This window comes from Mastigoproctus giganteus, chromosome 7, assembly GCF_048544385.1.
Source record: "Mastigoproctus giganteus isolate SK-2022 chromosome 7, ASM4854438v1, whole genome shotgun sequence".
Classification (NCBI taxonomy): domain Eukaryota; kingdom Metazoa; phylum Arthropoda; class Arachnida; order Uropygi; family Thelyphonidae; genus Mastigoproctus; species Mastigoproctus giganteus.
The window spans coordinates 155,745,431-155,767,943 of record NC_143581.1 but is presented as its reverse complement, the minus strand read 5'-3'; the positions used below and the strand labels follow the sequence as shown (position 1 = coordinate 155,767,943).

The following is a 22,513-nucleotide window of genomic DNA, read 5'->3' as shown; positions in this document are numbered from 1 at the left end:
TTCTTGGGACTGGTATTTGACAAGAAGTTGACCTTCCTGGAACATATCCATTTTGTTCATCTGCTCCTGCCTCATAACTTCACAAGTATCTCAGTTTAGAGTACTGGTTGCTTAGATGGATGAACAGGGTAGTAGTCCACCACCTAACTATCTCCAGGTCGATCCTACAGGCAAATCTGGGCACCACTCCCGGGAGACATATTGTGATGACAAAAAATTTCCTCATGCTTGCACGGCTTCTAATGGGGCGAATTGATGTTCCATCTGTATTCACGTTAATCTCAGGCCCGAGGAGGGAAACAGGGGAGCACCCCAACTCCAGTCTCCCTCTGCTTCTTACTGTCAAGCATTGATTCCCGAGGAAATTTTCCAGCCAATTGTTTTCAGATCTTCAGTAAATTTAGGATCCACCCTGATAGGTTCTGTGAAGACAAGCTCTACAGAAAGGAACTCCTCTAAGAACTGCTACCAGGTAATGAATCTATGATATTCATCTGCTCCTGAACATGACTGACTGTTTTTTTTTTTTTTTCTTGTTTTTTTAAATTACCTATTTGTATTTCCCAAAGACTTTGTTTTGTCTTCATGCAATTGTATATTTAGTATTTTTAATCTAGGAAATGTCTCGAGTCTGGCACACATGAACTCTTGTATATTGTACGTGTTCCTCGCACCTTAGTCTGTACATATTCACATCCTTCTGGCACAGAGCCATCCTGCAGTGACCCAAGGTTTCTTGGGAAATAAACTGATTTTAATAATAATAATATTCGTCAGCTCCGTACGAAGTGCATGAGAGGCCTTAATATTCTCCATTCTCTGTCCATTACCTCTTGGGGTGCAGATCGATATACTTTACTACGCATCTACCATGCACTTATACACTCCAAACTATATTATGGGTCCAAAGGTATATGCGTATAGGTATAGGAGACCGGTGTAATTACTTAACAAGTACAGGTCACTGTTGAAAAAAAAAAAAAGCCGTGAATTAGGGTTGAATTTGAAAGTGTCTGCAATTCTGCCCAGACACGATAGAAGGGAGTATATGATGAGAGCCTTTTCGATCAATTCGGCCCTGGAAAGATTGTGCAAGGCTCGAGGGGTAGAATTTTTTTCAGCCTGGTCTGCACTTGTTCACAGGAGAGACTGCTTTTACAGGAATGGGATACACTTAAATAGAAAGAATGCAAGAATATTTGCTGATGCTATCGAGGCAGCGTTAGGTGGGTCAAGAAACTGCTAGCTTGGGGGGATAAAGGACTAATAGATTAACAGTAGCCGCTGGCAGAGGTGCAAGTGATTCTTGCTCTGATTTTATTGGAATGAACAGCAGCCTCGAAAACAAGATGCAGGATATTTCAGAGACTGCAGAGTCATTACGGTACAAGTAAACACATGGGTTGTGTTAGGGTAGCTAAGAATAGGAACAGGTGCATGTATACTTGCGTGTACACCAATGCTATAAGTTTGGTAAATAAATTTGATGAATTTGAGGTATTGCTCAAAATATCAAAGGCAGATATTGTTCGGATATCAAAGACGTGGTGTCACACAGATATAAGGAATGCAGAACTGTAGGCCCTGGATGCCAAGCATTTTTCGTGGCCAAGCGATTTTCTGAGCTCTATAAAGTGATTCAAAGTGTTCTCCTTTAAAGGAAACACTCTTCTTTTAAGTTCCCCATTAGTTTCTCTTAAGTTCTTAAAAAAAGCACAGTAGACTTCATCTTACAAGTTGTAAGTTTAGTCAGTTGTAAGTTAAGTTTAGTCTTCATCTTACAAGTTGTAAGTAAAGTTAACTTTCATTGATATTTATTTAATTTTATAATGGTAATTACGAGATCTGCCTTAAACACGTCACAGGGTATCGTGACTCACACGGAAATAGCCGATGGCGATTTACGGGTGAGTAATGATTTTATCCATTGTGGAACCTGTGGAATGTTTTCCAAGGTCGACCTGGTGACTAATCCTACCTCACCTGGGGATTCTTTTCTTTTCTTTGTGATCGATGTAAGGAATGCACCGATCTTAAATTACAATTTGGTGCAATGATGGAACAATTTGAGTCCCTGAAAAAACGGGTGCGTGCCCTCAAGAATAATGCATCTGGGAGCTCGTCAGGGACTCAAGACTCCAGCAATCTACCAAGTGATGCACACCCGATTCGAGCCTCAAAACAGAAAAACCAAGTGCAAACTACTCTGGTTAAAAAGGACATTGTTTTATTAGGAGACTCCATTGTCAGGGAAACGGGGAATATTTTTTGTAATAAGGATAGTTGGAGTAGAACCAGGGTATGTCTGCTCGGAGCAACTATTGATGATATCACCAACAGATTGTCAGATATTACAAGTTGTCAGATATTACAGATTGTCAGATATTATAAGTCAGTTGTAAGTTAAGTTAAGTCTTCATCTTACAAGTTGTAAGTAAAGTTAACTTTCATTGATATTTATTTAATTTTATAATGGTAATTACGAGATCTGCCTTAAACACGTCACAGGGTATCGTGACTCACACGGAAATAGCCGATGGCGATTTACGGGTGAGTAATGATTTAATCCATTGTGGAACCTGTGGAATGTTTTCCAAGGTCGACCTGGTGACTAATCCTACCTCACCTGGGGATTGGAAAGAAAAGACAACTTTCCTTTTATGTTTATTAGAGTTACTAACCCAACTAACCTAACAACCGCTTGGCCACGCGTGGCATTACTCCTACCTCCCTGTGGCGGGGCCGGTAACCTGAGTGGGAAAGCCAACCCTCAGGGCCAAAAGGAGTACAAAATGGACAAAGAAACCTTTCCCTCACTTGATCAAGACCAACCCGATCATGACTCCTATCAAAATAAAAGACAAAAAACAAATCTATGTCAGCAAGATCACCCAGCCTTTCTCCCTATTCTTTCTGTATCAGGTTTTCCTGTGAGAAATTATCCCTATTTGTAATCCAGAAATGCTTGGAAAAGTGCTGCAGGATCACCGAAGATGGTAAAGCGATTACAGTCTGGAGATCTGGTGGTAGAGACGATGAAGCCAAAACACTCGGAAATATTATTGAAACTGACTACCTTTGGTGAATTCCCATGAAAATAACACCTCATGCCACTCTGAATACATCTAAAGAAGTTATGGCAGAGTGGGATCTGATTAACATCTCAGAGGATGAAATTATACAAGAATTGACAGATCAAAGAGTAATACATGCAAAAAGAATATTAATCCAGAAAGATGGAGAATTAAAGCCAACAAGGAACATAATACTGACATTTAGTACCCCAAACTTACCAACAATGGTTAAAGCAGGGTATCTGAATTGTCGTATACGTCCATATATACCGAATCCCATCAGGTGTTATAAATGCCAGAAATATGGACACTCCCAGGTAGCATGCCGTGGCACTATGATTTGCCCAAACTGTGGTTCAACAGAACACACTCAAGCTGATTATACCGTAACCTCCTTCACCTGTCCCAATTGCAAAGGTAACCAACTGGCATATTCAAAAAATTGTGAAATGTGGAAAGTGGGGAAAGAAATACAAAACAGAAAACAAAGTAATGTATCAGGTAGCCAAAAAGCACATCATGCAGTTTATGCCGAAACGCATGTATGCACAAGCAGCCCAACACAATTATTCTACTGCTACTCAAACTGACATTGCAGTCCCTCCAAACATATCTTTTGCAGATTGGGCCAGGTCCGTGCTTAATGCTAAGCCACAACCTGCCAAACACAAGCAACTGGAACAACGAATTAATACTCCAATTTCAGTTCCGCCTAACATGCTGAAACTATGAAAAAAGCAGAAAACACAGTACCAACAGATCAAGCTCAGACCAAGAAACAATTCCCTATACATATGGATGTTGACAACAAAACTGACCAAGAAGAAACTATATTAGAACTTCATGCAGAAGAACACATGGATACAGAGAGACCAGTTTTCCCTAAAAAGACAGAAATAAATCAGGTCGTTACAAACAAACTATTTCAAAAAAACAGACTGATCAAAACATAACTCCTAAAAGCAAGTAATGCAGCACATACTTCAATGGAATTGCAGAGGCATACGAGCCAATACTGATGATATATATGACCTGATCAATAAGTACAATCCAATGAGTGTGTCTGCAAGAAACAATTTTAAAACCACAGGTAACTCTCTCAATTAGAAACTTCACAATGTACAGAAAAGACCGGAATACTGCAAAATCCGCACATGGAGGAGTAGCAATACTAGTTAACTCTAAAATCCCAGTTTGACATATCTCTCTACAGACTGACTTAGAAGCTGTTGCTGTGTGTATTGCGCTTGGAATAACACTAACTCTTGTTTCAATTTACCTCCCACCAAACAGACTTTTCATGCTTAAAGAACTAGAAAATCTTATAGCACAATTTCCAGAACCTTTCTGCCTGTTTGGAGATTTCAGTGGGCATCACCCGTTGTGGGATCTTCCAAGTATGGATAAAAGAGGACATAAAATAGAGACATTACTGAATCAACAGCAGTTAACCTTGCTAAATACTGGCCATCACACTTATGTCCATCTACCCACAGGCTCCACTTCAGCAATTGATCTGTCAATCTGTTCTCCCATACTGTTCCCCAGTATGGAGTGATCAACCGTATATGATCCACACAACAGCGATCATTTTCCAATTATATGTAAAATACAAACAAAACAATCCCACTCCCCAGATTACAGAGTAAAATGGAAATTCACAAAAGTGAACTGAACAAAATATTCAGTATGTGTTTATTTCGATGATCAATTTATTAAAACACAACCAATAGATAAAGTCACAGAGAACATCACCACACAAATTTTGGTAGCAGCTTCTAAGGCCATTCCTCAATTCCTCTGCAAACCAAAAAAGACATGCAAAACACTGGTGGAATGAGGCCTGTAACAGTGCAAAACGAGAAAAAAATAAAGCTTGGAACCTATTTCGTAGATTTCCTACAACAGCCAACCTCATTTTATATAAAAAAACAAAAGGCAATTGCACGACAAATCAGAAAACAAGCCAAAAAATAATCGTGGATAACATTTGCCAGTACCATCACGAAGGATACCAGCAGTCTGCTAATATGGAAGAAAATCCAACAATAAAATAATAAGTGCATTCCCGTTTCTGCTCCAATCTTGATTAAGAATGGACAAGAACTGTCCTCCCCAAAGGAAATAGGCGATTTCCTTGGAGAGACCTTCAGTCAAATATCATCAGCTTCTGCGTACGACAATTCTTTCCTGAAAATCAAAACCTCTGCAGAAAAATATAAATTAAATTTCAACACCACCAAATCCCTTCCTTATAATCAACCATTCATCCTATCTGAACTCCAAGAAGCTCTGAACAGATCAGCAAACAGCTCAGCAGGACCAGATGGAATCTATTATATAATGCTTAAACACCTAAATAATACAGCTTTAAGATTATTACTAGTATTCTACAACCAGATATTTCTTGAATGTGTTTATCCTTACTCATGGCATCATTCAGTAATTCTTGCCTTTCCAAAACCAGGAAAGGATCAATCGCTTCCACAAAACTACCGACCAATTTCCCTAACCAGCTGTTTGAGTAAAACACTAGGAAAAAATGATACATAGGAGATTAAAATGGATACTAGAAAGCAAAATGCTACTAAATATCAACCAATATGGTTTCCGACAAAACAGATTGTGCTTGGACCTTATGGTAAGAGCTGAAACTAACATTCGGAATGCATATGTTAAAAATGAACATCTGGTAATGGTGAGTCTAGATATTGAAAAGGCATTCAATACCACATGGAGGTATGGCATTCTTCGAGTATACCCTAGGGTTGAGAGGACACATACCTCAATTCTAAACCAGAACTCAATTCATCCAGAACTTTCTCAAGTGCAGAACTTTTCAAGTTCGTCACCAGAATGTACTTTCACAATATTTTATTCAAGAAGAAGGGGTGCCTCAAGGGTCCATACTTAGTAATACCCTCTTCGCAATTAGACTAAATACCATGATGCAGAATATTCCCAAAACCGTAGAAATATATATGTATGCCGACGATCTTGCTATATCATGCCATTCACCAACCATTAACAGCATAGAGAGACAGTTACAACTTTCCATAAATAAGTTAGAGACATGGACTGTACAAAATGGTTATCGTCTGTCAAAGCAAAAGACAATTGCAGTTCATTTCTGTAAAAAGCGCAGATTACATCCAGAGCCTGAACTTAAATTAAAAAACCAACCAATTCCTCTTGCCAGCAATATCCGCTTTTTAGGTTTAATATTAGATCCTAAACTTAATTTTGCCATGCACATAACTTATCTCAGAACTCTCTGCTTGAAAAAACTTAGTATACTCAGAGCCATCTCTGCCATGGCATGGGGTGCAGATAGTTGCACTCTCCTGCATTTGTATTGTTCGTTCATCAGATCCCATCTAGATTATGGTTCAATAGTATACGACTCAGCTAGGAAAACTGTACTTACAAGACTGAATACAATACAGCACAGTGCTCTTCGCACTGCTCTTGGAGCTTTTCGAACATCCCTGGTCCAAAGTCTCTATATAGAGGCAAACGAACCACCACTCCACCTCAGAAGGAAAATGTTACTCCTCACCTATGCAGCCAGGCTTAAAGCCTTCCAGATCATCCGAATCAACCGCTCATTTCAATCCTGAAAGTATAACATTCTATAAAATAGACCAACTGGTATTAGACTACAAGATTTGATGCATTGCTGGAACGTTCATTTTGAAAACATGCCCATCTGATCTGTCTTGGTCCTCGAACCCACCTTACTGTGACACCTATTTCCAACAATGGGGGAAAAAGTCTGTGGAAAGCTGTTACGTCAAGCAACTGCACGAAGGACATGCCGCTAGCAATGCGCAGAGCTGCTTAATATATACTGATGGCTCAAAATCAGATGATGCCGTAGGTGCTGCAGCAGTCTTTCCCACATTTAGAGTATCTGTATCTCTCCCGGCTGAATGTAGCAGTTATACTGCGGAACTTTATGCAATCCACCTAGCTATATACAATATCAACATCTGTCTCAACACTAATAGTTTAATATATACAGACTCCATGAGTGCACTTTCCGCAATAAGTAACAATTTCTCAACCCCACATCCCATAGTAAAAGAAATCCGGTCTCTTGTAAATCATTTGAGAAATCTGAATCATACCATAAGTTTCTGTTGGATTCCAGGGCATGCTGGAATCACAGGTAATGAAACAGCAGACCAGGCAGCCAAGCACCCAAAGAGCAATACACCTCCATCTTACCAAGTACCCTATATAGATTTCCTAAAACATATCCAACGCATCTGTAGGAATCAATGGTTAAACATTTGGAAGACACAGACAAACAAATTATTTGAAATTAAACAAGAACCACAAATATGGAGCTAGAACTTGAGGAAAAACAGGCATGAAGAAGTAATACTGGCAAGATTGTGCATAGGACACACACACGCCTGACCCACTTGTTCCTGCTCATGGGCAATGACCCTCCTGTATGCATGCATTGTTCATCACAACTTACAGTTTGACATATTCTGTTAGATTGTTTGTATTATTCTCATATCAGAAATACTACCTTCCTTTCTCTGACACAAATGCAAGAACATTTATCACTAACCCACCTATTGGGAAACAATGCCAATCTGGATGAGCTTTTCGCTTATCTCAAACAAATTAGACTTTATGAATATATCTAATAACAAATAAGGCAAACTCCGGTACCATTTCAAATATTTTAATAGGCACATTTTGGCCTCAGTTGCCCTTGTGCCAAAAAATCCTCTACAACAACAACAACAGAACTGGAATTTGGGGAGTACAGTGTGTACAGAAAGGATAGACAGGGCAGGAAGGGAGGAGGGGTTATGCTGTTAGTTAAGAAACACAAATATCTACTTCTCCAAAAACCATACTGGCTTGGATTCAATGTTTTTTTAGTCTTCAAAAACCATGTTAGTAATATATACAAAGCGTGTACACCAATGCTAGGAGTTTGGTAAATAAATTTGATGAATTTGAGGTATTGCTCAAAACATCAAAGGCAGATATTGTTGGGATATCAGAGACGTGGTGTCACACAGATATAAGGAATGCAGAACTGGAATTTGGGGAGTACGTCTCAGAAAGGATAGACAGGATAGGAAGGGAGGAGGGGTGATGCAATTAGTTTAGAAACACATAAAATCCAAGGAAGTGAAGCCAGTCGACATCGCTGGACAGTGCAGTGTCGAGTCAGTTTGGTTGACATAAGCATTGGGAGACCAAAATCGAGAGTAGGAGTGTGCTATAGGCCTAATGACTCTGATGAGTATAGTAAGAAACTGTACAGGGAAATAGAGTGGGCCAGTAAATCGGAGAGTCTTATAATGGGGGATTTTAATTTCCCAGATATTGACTGGAATTTGTGGGTTGGTCACTCACATACTAACAAGGCTTTGTGGATTTATTGGATGATTGTTTTCTACATCAGCATGTTTGGGAGGCAACTAGAGGGAGTAATACGCTTGATCTGATTATCAGTAGTGATTCTTAATGCATTAAGAATCTGCAGATAAAGGAACCTCTAGGTGGCGGTGATCACAGTTGTTGTTGTTGTTTTGGTTTTTAGGAGCATTAGCAACTGAGGCCATATTGTTCCCTGACCTTTCCGCATCCACCACCAAATACGGAGGATGCGGAAAGGTCAGGGAATGACCACCACATATCCCCAAGCAACATAGCCTTAGTTACTAATGCTCCTAAAAAACAAACAACAAACAACAACAGTGATCACAGTGTGCTGAAGTGGGATGAGGTAACTACCATTAGGGGTAAAGGGAAGGGTTTTTGCTTTCGTAAAGGCTACTATGATGGTCTGAGACAGTATTTAAATCCTATACTGTGGGACCAACTGACTATGTTACCAACAGAAAATTAAATGGGAAGCATCCAAAGAACTTACTTTGGAAGCTACTAAGCTTTACCTACCAACTAAGAAAATATTGTTCAAGGTTTAGGCCTAAATAGATGTCAGATGAACCAATGAGACATATGGCAGAAGAGAAATATGCATGGGGTACATTTAAATTAATGGGTGACATGAAAGCCTATGATAGATATAAGCTGGTAAACAACAGTTAAGGATCCTGCTCAGGTGGCTAACGAATTAAACGAGTATTTTACATCTATATTCACACATGAGGAATTATTCAGGAAGGGGAATGCCAAAGGTGAAGTAAACTCTGGCAGTGAGCTAGATGATTTTGTAAAAACTGAGAGGAAAGTGGAGGAGAAATTGTTGAGGATAAACATAAAAAAGGCACCTGGTGCTGATGGGATCTATCCAGTTATGTCTTTGTGTGTGCACGATGTAAGGAGTGCAAGGAAATCAGGCGACAACTCAGCGTTGTTATGGGCCTTTATGAGAGCTTGAAGGACAGGGTGGATGCCCTCGAAGGAAATAAATTGAGGGGCCCATCAAGCTCTCAGCTGCCCACATCAATGCCAGAGCTTGCACTTGGTCATCAGGCAACACAGAGGCAGCCCCCTAGGCAGAATGCGCTTGTCCCACAGGAACTAGTAGTTGTTGGTGACTCTATTGTCAGGGAAACGGGGGACATGCTTTGTAAAAAGGATAGGTGGAATAGGACCAGGGTATCCGCTCTACAACGTCATCAACCTCTGCCAGGGGCAAAGGTTGATGACGTTGTAGAGCGGATATCATCTTTTAAGGGCACAAAAGGTGATATAGTTGTACACGTTGGCACTAATGATATTAAGAGTAGGAGACCGGCGGAATTACTTAGCAAGTACAGGTCACTGTTGAAAAAAAGCCATGAATTAGGGTTGAATTTGAAAGTGTCTGCAATTCTGCCCAGACACGATAGGAGGGAGTATATGATGAGAGCCTTGTCGATCAATTCGGCCCTGGAGGGATTGTGCAAGGCTCAAGGGGTAGAATTTTTTTCAGCCTGGACTGTACTTGTTAACAGGAGAGATTGCTTCTACAGGGATGGGATACACTTAAATAGAAAGGGTGCAAGAATTTTTGATGATGCTGTCGAGGCAATGTTAGGAGGGTCGGAAAACTGCTAGTTGGGGGGGATACAAGGACTAATAAATTAACAGTAGCCACTGGCAGAGGTGGAAGTGATTCTTGCACTGCTTCTATTGAAATGAGCAGAAGCCTGGAAAACAAGATGCAGGATATTTCAGAGACTGCTGGGAGTCATTGCGGTACAAGTAAACACATGGGTTGTGTTAGGGTAGCTAGGAATAGAAACAGGTGCATGTATACCTGCGTGTACACCAATGCTAGGAGTTTGGTAAATAAATTTGATGAATTTGAGGTATTGCTCAAAACATCAAAGGCAGATATTGTTGGGATATCAGAGACGTGGTGTCACACAGATATAAGGAATGCGGAACTGGAATTTGGGGAATACAATGTGTATAGAAAGGATAGACAGGACAGGAGGGGAGGAGGGGTTATGTTATTAGTTAAGAAACACATAAAATCCAAGGAAGTGAAGCCAGTCGACAAAATCATGGACAGTTTTGTGTGACATAAGCATAGGGAAATCAAAATTGAGAGTAGGAGTGTGCTATAGGCCTAATGACTCTGATGAGTATAATAAGATATTGTGCAGGGAAATAGAGTGGGCCAGTAAATCAGAGAATCTTATAATGGGGGATTTTAATTTCGCAGATATTGACTGGAATTTGTGGGTTGGTCACTCACACACTAGCAAGGCTTTTGTGGATTTATTGGATGATTGTTTTCTACATCAGCATGTTCGTGCGGCAACAAGAGGGAGCAATACTCTTGATCTGATTATCAGTAGTGATTCTTCATGCATTAAGAATCTGCAGATAAATGAACCACTAGGTGGCAGTGATCACAGTGTGTTGAAGTGGGATTTACTCAAGGAGGTAACTACCATCAGAGGTAAAGGGAAGGGTTTTTGTTTTCGTAAAGGCGACTATGATGGTCTGAGACAGTATTTAAATTCTATACAGTGGGACCAACTGATGATGTTACCAACAGCAAACTCAAAATGGGAAGCATTCAAGGAACTAATCTTGGAAGCTACCAGGCTTTACATACCAACTAAGAAATATTGTTCAAGGTTTGCGCCTAAATGGTTGTTCAGATGAACTAATGAGACATGTGGCAGAGAAGAAAAATGCATGGAATGCATACAAATTAATGGGTGACATGGAAGCCTATGATAGATATAAGTTGGTCTGTAACCAAGTCACAAAGGAGATTAGGCAGGCAAAGGCAGACTACGAAAAATCCTTGGCAAAGGATGCAAAGAAAAACAGAAAAGAGTTCTTTACCTATTTAAACTCAAGAAGGAAAGGGATGAATCAGATTGGTCCACTGGATATTGATGGTTCAACAGTTGAGGTTCCTGCTCAAGTGGCTAATAGTCTGGATGAGTATTTTGCATCTGCATTTACGCATGAGGAGTTATTCAGGAAGGAGAATGACGTAGGTAAAGTAAACATTGGCAGGGAGCTAGATGATTTTGTAATAACTGAGAGGAAAGTAGAGGAGAGATCGTTGAGGATAAACATAAAAAAGGCACCTGGGGTGGATGGGATCTATCCAGTTATATTAAAGGAGGCAGCAAAGGAAGTAAGCAAACCCCTAGCCATAATTATGAGAGCTTCTTTGGACTCAGGGGAGGTACCCATAGACTGGAGATGTGCAAATGTAACCCCAATTCACAAAGGAGGATCAAATGCTGACACAAGTAATTATAGATCTGTTAGTTTAACTTCTGTTCCAGGTAAATTAATGGAGGCACTGTTTAAAGAAGCACTGCAGGATGATCTAGACAAGAATTCAGTTATAGCTCAGACGCAGATGGTTTTGTTAAGGGCAGGTCTTGCCTGATCAATTTGATTGGATACTATGATATAGTCACAAAAGAACTGGATGCAGGGAATAACTTTGATTTATATATATATTTATATCTTAGAAAGGCTTTTGATACTGTTGCACATGGAAGACTGCTGCACAAATTGGAGCAGTGTGGCATTGGAGGCAAATTGCTGCTATGGATAAGGGGATGGTTGAGTGGCAGAAGACAGAGAGTGGTAATCAATGGACACTGCTCAACGTGGACTAATGTTATTAGTGGAGTTCCTCAGGGTTCAGTGTTGGATCTGTTGTTGTTTTCGGTGTTTATGAATGATATTGATGATGGTATATCAAGTTTAATGTCCAAGTTTGCAGATGATACAAAGGTTGGCAGGGTTGTTAAGGACACTACTGATGCTATGCTGCTGCAACAGGATATGGAAAGGTTGAACAGATGGGCTGAGAGGTGGCAAATGAGGTTTAACATTGACAAATGTAAAGTATTACATATGGGAAACAGTTACCACAGAGCAACGTATCAACTCTGCGGTAGTGCACTGACAGTGGTGGAGAATGAAAAGGACCTGGGGGTAATTGTGCAGGCAGATATGAAGTTCTCTGAGCAGTGCAGACGAGCTGCAAGAGTAGCTCATGGTGTCTTGTCAATGATATACAGGAATTTTTCTAGCAGGGATAAGGAGGTGATTATTCCCTTGTATAAGGCAATGGTTAGGCCACATCTTGAGTACTGTATACAGGTCTGGAGGCCTCATTCCAAGAAGGATGTAGAGCTGCTGGAACGGGTACAGAGAAGGGCAACAAGATTAGTGAATGGAACAAAGGGTTGCTCTTACGAAGAAAGGCTTAAGTTTTGCAAATTACAGAGTCTGGAGACTAGGCACCGGCGAGGTGATCTGATAGTAGTGTATAAGACTTAAAATGGTTTGAGCATGCTCAATGCCAATGGGATTCTTCATCTTGCTCAGAATAATCACCTCAGAGGGCATAAATTCAAATTGAGGAAGGACGGATGTCGGATAGATGTGCGGAAATTTGCCTTTGGCCAGCGGGTGGTTGGTTGGTTGGTTGGTGGAACCGACTTCCATCACTTGTTGTTGAAGTTGATAGCCTAAACAAATTTAAGGCTCAACTGGACAGGTATTTCGAGCGAACGGAGGGGTGAAATGGGAGTGGTGTGTTTTTTTTTTTTTTTTGGCTGATGCTGAATAAGCTTGCTTTCTTGCATCATATGCCTCTACTAATGCTAATGCTAATGTTATATTAAAGGAGGCAGCAAAGGAAGTAAGCAAACCAGTAGCCATAATTATGAGAGTTTCTTTGGACTCAGGGGAGGTACCCATTGACGGGAGATGTGCAAATGTGACCCCAATTCACAAAGGAGGATCAAAGGCTGACACAAGTAATTATAGACCTGTGAGTTGAACTTCTGTTCCAGGAATATTAATGGAGACACCGGTTAAAGAAGCACTGCAGGATCATCTAGATAAGACTTCAGTTATAGCTCGGACACAGCATGGTTTTGTTAATGGAAAGTCTTGCCTGACCAATTTGATTGGATACTATCATGCAGTCACAAAAGAACTGGATGCAGGGAATAACTTTGATAGTATAGATTTGGATCTTAGAAAGACTTTTGTTACTGTTACATATGGAAGACTGCTGCACAAATTGGAGCAGTGTGGCATTGGAGGCAAATTGCTGCTATGGATAAGGCGCCTCCGTAGCCAGGTGGGAAGGAGCAGTAGTGCGTAGCACACGCTTCTTGATTAGACCGGGGTTCGAGCCCGTCGCCACCAAATACGGAGGATGTGGAAAGGTCAGGGAATGACCACCGCACCGGAGCAATATGGCCTTAGTTGCTAATGCTCCTAAAAACCAAATAACTAACTAACTAACAAGCTATGGATAAAGGGATGGTTGAGAGGGAGAAGACAGAGAGTGGTAATCAATGTACACTGCTCATCATGGACTAATGTTATTAGTGGAGTTCCTCAGGGTTCAGTGTTGGGTCCATTCTTGTGTTCTGTAATTACAAATGATATTGATGATGGCATATCAAGCTTAATGTCCAAGTTTGCAGACGATACAAATGTTGGCAGGGTTGTTAAGGACACTAATGACAGTACACTGCTGCAACAGGATCTGGAAAGTTTCAGCAGATGAGCTGAGAGGTCGCAAATGAAGTTTAACATTGACATATATAAAGTACTACATATGGGAAACAGTAACCCCAGAGCAATGTATCAACTCTGGGGTACTACACTGACAGTGGTGAAGAATGAAAAGCACCTGCGGGTAATTGTGCAGACAGTTATGAACTTCTGTGATCAGTGCAGACGGGCTGCAAGAGTAGCTCATGGTGTCTTGTCAAAGATTTACAGGAATATTTCTAGCAGGGATAAGGAGGTGATTATCCCCTTGTATAACGCGATGGTCAGGCCACACTTTGAGTACTGTACATAGGTCTGGAGGCCTCAGTTCAAGAAGGATGTAGAACTACTGGGACAAGTACAGTGAAGGGCAACAAGATTAGTGAATGGAATAAAGGGTTGCTCTTACAAAGAAAGGCTTAATCTTTGCAAATGACAGTGTCTGGAGACTAGGTACTGGCGAGGTGATCTGATAGATGTGTATAAAGCCTTGAGTGGTTTTAGCATGCACAATGCCGATGGGATTCTTCCTCTTGCTCAGAATAATCACCTGAGAGGGCACAAATTCAAATTGAGAAAAGACAGATCTGCGGAAATTTGCCTTTTGCCAGCAGGTAGTTGGTTGGTGGAACAGATTTCCATCCATTGTTGTGGCAGTTGATAGCCTAAATAAATTTAAGGCTCAGCTGGATAGGTATTTTGAATGAATGGAGGGGTGAAATCGGAGTTGTTTTTTTTTTAATTTTTTTATTTATTTATTTATTTTTTAATTTTTGGCTGATGCTGCATAAGTTTTGCTTTCTTGCATTATATGCCTCTACTAATGCTAATGCTTCAGCCAGAGACAGTGTACTTCGATGGCTGGACACTGTCCATCATCAGCCTATCCATATCACTACTGGAGCATTTCGGACATCTGTCCAGAGAGTATATGTTGAAGCAAATGAACTGCAACTCTTGCTTTGACGTAAGCAGTTGTCTCTAAAATATGCTTTAAAACTGAAATCTCTGACAGATCATCCTATGTGGTCATCCGTTTTTGAGCTAAGTTGAGAAAATTTGTACAATGCCCATCAGACTGTCAACTGATCTTTTGGTATTTGAGTCGTCAAGCAGCTACTCAGAGTTTAATATCACAGCATACAAGGTTGTCCAAAATGCTGATGGAACTGTTATTTGGGTGATATTGAAGTCAAGTGGACCCAATTTCAGCGAAGTCTGAATGGTCTGTGATAGCCAAATCCTCTGCTTGCACCTTCGAGATAGTGGGACTGTTAGTAATCCTGGGCATAACCTCCATGCACAAACACTGTGGGTGACCACCCAGGTGTGAACCAATGTAAGCAGGGGTCTACGTGTGCTGCCCACACGACGTGGAGGAATGCTGCCCCTCTGTGTTACCAGGCAATACTGGGTGGTAGATAACTCTCATCAAAAGGTATAATACCACCACTTTGCTTATTGCAGGCATGAAGTGGTGGAACCCATGTTTAGTCTCCAGAACTAAGTTCCAGTCAACCCTTCCCCATCTCTTCCATCATGCAGTATGACTGATGACTTTTGAGGTTATGATGAACATCATGGCGAGATCCAATCTTCCTTACATTTCAAGGTTACAGCTCTAAAATGGTGTTCACAGGCCGGCCACTAGTTAGTACGTGGGATCGAAACTATTGGTAACTCTTTAGGAGGCTTCCCGATCAGCTAGTGTATAATCTTGCTACCTCTACTCTGCCAGATAGTGACTGGAGGGAGTTTGAGTAGTGTGTATGGGGGGGGGAGGCATTGTCGAGGCCACGTTATGTCAAAGATCTGGGTATATTCTTACCATGTGTATGCCATATCCAAAAATTTCATTACTTCAGACAGCCTGTTCCCCCACTTTTCTTGCTATTGAATACACCATGAATTGTCAAACAAATAGAGTAAGCTTATCTGCGAAAAGATCTAAACTTCCAAAACACTTCCTAGTTCATTTCACAAATATACGTGGTTTCAATTCTAATCTCAACGATGTCCATTTGCACTTGCAGTCTGCGAAGCACCACGTACTTTTTTTGACAGAATCTCAGCTATCTGTTAATTGAACTACTGTTCATCTCAGTTGCCCAAGTTATTCACTGTACGATTCCTTTTGCCTCAAAGGTGGCACTTGTGCATACATCCTTTCCGATATTCCAAGTCTCTGTCACTGAATAATTTGGAATCTCCTCTCTTCTATCTTCTCTGGCTTAAAATCTCTCTACCTCATTGTGTCAAATTCATCTCTACCATTCTCCCAACTCCAACAATCACTTGGAGCTCTTTGATTTCCTCTCTTTGCAACTTGACTTTCTCCAGTCTAATTTTTCTAACAGTAAAATAATTTTCCTTGGAAATTTTAATGTTCACAACTCCAGCTGGCTTCCATTTTCTAGTCACACTGACCCAGCTGGTCGAGATGCTGAGGCTTTTGCAATTACCAATGACCTTGCCCAGATTGTTCATTTACCTACAAGAATACTGGACAATCCTAACCATTCAGCCAACATGCTTGATCTTTTTCTCACAAACAACCCTTCTAAGTACACAGTTGAAGTAAGTGGTCCTTTAGGCACCTCAGATCACAACTTGGTGATTATCTCTTCTCCAATGGACCCTTTATAAAAATAAAATAAATTTTCTGTTTATACTCCGGCATGACAACCAAGTCAGTAGAGTTTACAATAAATCATCAATACAAATATTTATCGTATTTAGTAGTCACGGGCTTGAAACCCGGTCCACTCAAGGAACGCGTGCTATGCACTCTCTCTCCTGACCACTGGGCTACGTCAGGCCTTATCGCTATTCCCAACCTCGTGTTGATTGGCATTACAAGAATGCAAAATAAGATGACCTGCAAAATTTCTTTTCTTCTTTTCCTTGGTTGGATTACTCTTTCAAAACTTCTGATGTCAACGTTTGCTCAGATTGTTTCAGTGAAATTATTCTTGTAGGAATGGAATCCTTTATTCCACACTACACTTTAAAATCTCGTCCTTTATCTAAACCTTGGTTTTCCAATAAATGTGCTAAGGCTGTTCAAGAGAAGAACGTTGCATATTGTAATTGGCTTGTTTCCAATTCTTCTGTTTCATTTTCTGAGTACACAAAAGCTCGCAACAATTGTAAAACAGTTATTAATCAGTCCAAACTAGAGTTTGAACAGGCTAAGAGTAGAAAACTTGCTTCTTGCCCTAATGGTAGCCAAGCATTCTGGTCTCTTGCCAAAGCTATTGGCCGCAACTTTTGCCCATCTCTGTTCCCACCTCTGTCCAAACCAGATGGTTCTGTTGTCACTTCAGCCAAGGATGAAGCTGACCTGCTAGCATCCCATTTTTCTTCCAACTCATGTATTAATGATCTTGGTAAAACACCTCCCACCATTCCCAACATGCTCCATTCAATACCTCCTGTGGTCTTCAGTGAAAAGGATGTCAGAAGGATTTTGATGAATCTTGATGCTAAGAAAGCTCCATGTCCTGATGGTATTTCTCCACTTGTTCTCAAAATGTGTGCTCCTGAACTTACTCCTGTTCTTTGATGCTTTTTTCACTTTCTTATTCCAATGGTGTCTTTCCTTCTGCTTGGAAATTTGCTCATATCCAGCCAGTTCTTAAAAAGGGTGACAAATCCCTCCCATCCAATTATTGTCCAATTTCAATTACTTCTACTCTTTCTAAAGTAATGGAGAAATCAATTAACTGCCCACTGTTAAACTACCTAGAAACCTTCCATCTGATCGATGATTGCCAGTATGGATTCCGTCAGTGTCAATCCACTAGTGATATTCTGGCTTATGTTACCCATTTATGGACAAATTCAATGGAAAATTTTGGTGAAACACAAGCAGTTGCTCTTGACATATCAAAAGCTTTCAATCGTGTTTGGCATAAAGGTCTAAACAACCTTCCATCTTATAGTTTGCCAACTGTTTTTTGTAATTGGTTGTTCAGTTTCCTCTCTGATCGCTCACTCAGGGTAATGGTAGGTGGCTCTCTGTCTTCTAACTTCTTCACTAATGCTGGTGTCCCCCAAGGTTTAGTTCTTTCCCCCACTTTTTTCCTCCTGTATATTAATGACCTTCCATTGACCGCAAATCATATCCATAGTTTTGCCGATGATAGCACATTGCATTCCACTTTCCATTTTCGGAAACCTTGCCCTGCTCAATTAGTTTCAACTTCTTGAATGTCTGCTACCAATTCCTTAAATGACTATCTCCAGTGGGGCAAAGACAACTTAGTTGATTTCAATCCTTTTAAAACTCAATCTTATCTTATATCTTGCGAAATGTATTCTTTTGCTCCTATGCTTATTTTTGTGACAATCCGATTTTCTACGCAAAATGATATATTTCTTTTTGAGATTACCCTGACTTCTAATCTCTCTTGGCACAAGCACATTACAAATATTGCTTCCTCTGCATCTAAAAAGCCTCGTTTTGTCTTTCGCTTTCGACATCACTTGCTCACTTGTACAAATCGCAAATCTGCCTTGCCACAGAATATTGTTTCCACATTTGGGATGGTACCGCCAAAACCTCTCGCAGGCTTCTAGATTCCATTCGGAAGTGGGCAGTTAGGTTAATTAATGACTCCTCTCTAACAGAGTCTATCCACTTGCAGTACGTCTCATAGACGTACTGTTTCTGCTTCATGCGTTTTCTACAGATACTTCCATGGGCACTGTTCTTCTGAATTGGCTTCTATAATTCTCACTCTTTCAAAACAGTCCGAGCACGTGCCGCCACCAGCCAACATCCATTTACTGTCCAACTTCAAACTCACAGAACCAACTTTTCATCTTCCTCGTTTATTCATTCAACTGCTGTTTTCTGAAACAACCTTCTTTCATACGTATTTCCTGAAAATTACAGTCTACAGAAGTTCAAGTCTAATGTCCACAAATATCTTCTTTTGTCTTCTCAATCTCCAACCCAAGCATGGTACTAAGTACTATAGGTTCTAATACCTCTCGTGTTTGGGGTTTTCATAAAAAAAAAAGAACAAAAAAACAAAACAAATGAAACCGTGAGCTACCATTGGCTGAAGTCAAACTTACCCCAGGGGCTCACATCTGGTGAGTATGGGCTTGGCACACCCAGGGTCCTGAGCTGGATATCATCATTCTTCTCTTTCTTGGTGGTTCCTTTCTACTTTCTACTTCTCTCTCTCTCTCTCTCTCTCTCTCTCTCTCTCTCTCTCTCTCTCAGGGTAATAGGGAAATTTTTTTTTTTTTGGCCGGTGCAGCATAAGCCTCAGGCTTCCTTGCACCATATGGCTATTAATAATGATAATAATGATTTTGCACATCTATCTTTTAACTACCCTCCCTTATTTGAATTATGCCCCCTCATAAGTGTAGTCCATGCAAGAAGCAGAATGCCATCAGCATTGAGCTTGTTCAGTACATTCAAAGCCCTAAACACTTCCATCAGATCATCTTGCAGATGCATAGTCTCCAGACACTGCAGTTTGCATAACTGAAGCTCTTTCTTGGTAAGAGCACCCTTTTGTTCACTTCACCAATATTGTTGCCCACCTCTGCACCTGTATGCAGTACTGAAGATGTGGCCTAAACAATTACCTTATACAATGGGATAATCACTTACTTATCCCTGTGCCAACCAGGCTAGCCGAGTGGGTAAAGTGCCTGCCTGGCAACCCAAATGTCACGGGTTTGAATCCTGCCTCGGACATGGATCAGAGTAGAAAATGCAAAAACTTTGGGAGGTTCATTATGGCCACAGAAGCCAATGTGCCAACAACTAACAAAAAAAAAAAAAAAAAACTTATCCCTGCTATCAAAATTCCTGCATATTATTGACAAAATCTTGTGAGCTGGCCTCACAGGCCTGGAGGTACTGCACAGGTACCTCCAAGTCATTTTCATTTTCCACTAACCCTAAAGAATCTTCTGTATGGAAGTCCATAAGACTAGAGCAATTCTCCATCTTTGTTTGTTTCAAATACGAAAAGGCCGATTCACATAGCTATGTGGAACCAAAACAAGAATTTAAAAGTTCACTGCAGGTTTTTTACATTTGGGTACTTTTCTGGGCAAACTATTTCCAGAGGTCTTTTCTGATCATCTGGCTTTTAGGAAGATGTCATTTTCAAGTAATATTTTATCCATGTGAAAAAATTGTTTCATATCTAAGTCGACATTAAATGGATAAGAAATATATTGGAGTTGCTGTTTGCCAAGTGTAGGACCATGTATTTTGCTATATAAAAACATAGTTAACACTTTCCTGGCAATCCTTGAAGCTTATCCGGGTCATTGGAAAGCAGCACTGCTAAAGGCTGATAATTAACCACTCTCCCAATCTTAACATCATATGCAAATTTTCACGTGTCCTAAATGCAGACTACTGAAAAAAAATTTTTTTCAGTAGTCTGCATTTTTAATCTGTTATATAATAGAGAGTGATACAATTACAAATCTTTTTTGCTATACTGAGCTAAATACAAACCAAAACTTAACACTATCCAGAATAAAAGTTCTATGCCACAATGGATTTTTACTTGCTGCTTGAGAATTTGTTTCCATGAAAATTAAGGAATTTTCTTAGCCAAGTGTCATATTTAAAACCTCTCATATGCTAGAACAGTATTATTTAATAATTTATTATGATGCTGAATCGTTTATTTGTTGTGACATAGAACTTTTATTTTGGATAGTATTAAGTTTTGGTTTCTATTTAGCTTAGTATAGCAAAAATGGTTTATAATTGTAACACTCTCTATAATATAAATGAATTAAAATTGCAGACTACTGAAAAAAAAAAAAAAAAAGGTTTTACTGAATCTGCATGATTATATGCTTTTAACCAGGCAGTGGTGGCATCCTCCATTTGTAGCAAAGATGGTGGCAGGACACCTGATATTTTATTCTTAAATTTTTGAAACACTTTGAATTTTTTTATTTATTTTTTATTCTTTAATATTTACTTAATCTTTACTTCATACAGTACAGTGCTTCATTGTATAAAGCAATGGTCAGGCCACACCTTGAGTACTGCATACAGATCTGGAAACCTAATTTGAGGAAGCATGTGGAGCTTGCTGGAAGAGTACAGAGAAGGGTAACGAGATTAGTGAGGGGAGCAAAGGGGTGCTTTTACCAGGAAAGGCTTTAGTTCTGCAAATTGCAGCATCAGGGGACTAGGCACTTGTAAAATGAGGTTTTTTTTTGGCGCATTGGCTTCTGTGACCATATTGCACCTCCCAAGGTTTTGCATTTTCTACTCTGATCCAAGCCCGAGGCGGGATTCAAACCCGCAACCTTTTGGTTGCCAGGCAGGCACTTTACCCACCCGGCTAGCCCGGTCGGCGTAAGATTTAAGGCTTTGAATGGATTGAGCAAGCTCAGTTCTGATGAGATTCTTCCTCTTTCTCAGACCACACACACACACACACACACACACATGTGGGGACACAAATTCAATTTGAGGAAGGACGATTGCAGAGAAGATGAGTGGAAGTTTGCCTTTAGCCAGCATGTGGTTGATTGCTGGAACAAACTTCCATCTTTTGTTGTGGAAGTTGATAGCTTAAATAAATTCAAGGAAGAACTCTACAAACTATTGGTGGGAATGAATTTTTTTTTTTTTTTTTTTTTGGCTGATGCTGTATAAGCTTGCTTTCTTGCTTCATTTGCCACAGTTAATGCTAATTTCCTTTTGGTGATTTTTATTTCATCTGGTACCCGACTAATAAAAATACAGATAACAACAATTTCATTGCCATTATTGTATAAATATTAATAAATAAATATTAATACATATGAAAGTTTATTTATTTCCTCCCTTCCCAAGTTTATAAAATTATTTTGCTATTTATAGGAATTGTCCTGATCATTATCTTTGTTTACAAGGCTTAGGTGAAAATCCAAATTATGGATATACAAATTTTGATAATTTTGCATGGGCATTTTTGTCAGCATTTCGATTAATGACCCAAGATTTTTGGGAAAGCCTGTATCAAATGGTAAGTTTTTATCTCTTTTCAGAGATATTGGGGTAAAAAATTTATTTTTTAATAATTTGTATGTTAGAATAAAAACAGAAATTAGATAAAGCGTGAAATTATTTAATACTGAAATCATTTTTATATTTGTTTCATGAATAATTTTCTAATAATCTTTATATGCAAAATATTAATTAGAAAAAAAAAATAGTTTTATATATATATATATATATATATATATATCTCGTTTAGTATTTAATCCCAAATTTTAAGTTTATTTTAAATTTAAAGTTAGCTGTATCCTGTGAAAAGATTTGTTCTTTCTTCTATATTTTTCTCACAGCACTTTCTCTAGCAAACATTGAATGACAGTGAAAATAGTGCTTGAGCATTTTGTGCTGTTGTTGCTACTGGTAATGCACACCAGAGGTTTAACAGTTTAGCCAAGGATTTTAT

The 22,513-nt window shown here is 39.7% G+C and overlaps 1 protein-coding gene across 1 annotated transcript in view; it reads left to right on the top strand.

Annotated features, from left to right (window-relative positions):
* LOC150083272 (sodium channel protein para-like) overlaps positions 1-22,513 on the top strand; it is a 1,345,866-nt gene that overhangs the window by 310,246 nt on the left and 1,013,107 nt on the right. Inside the window, exon 8 of the mRNA XM_090377950.1 lies at positions 21,934-22,078. Coding sequence (XP_090234076.1) covers positions 21,934-22,078 — 145 coding nt within the window. The remainder of the gene's footprint in view (positions 1-21,933; positions 22,079-22,513) is intronic.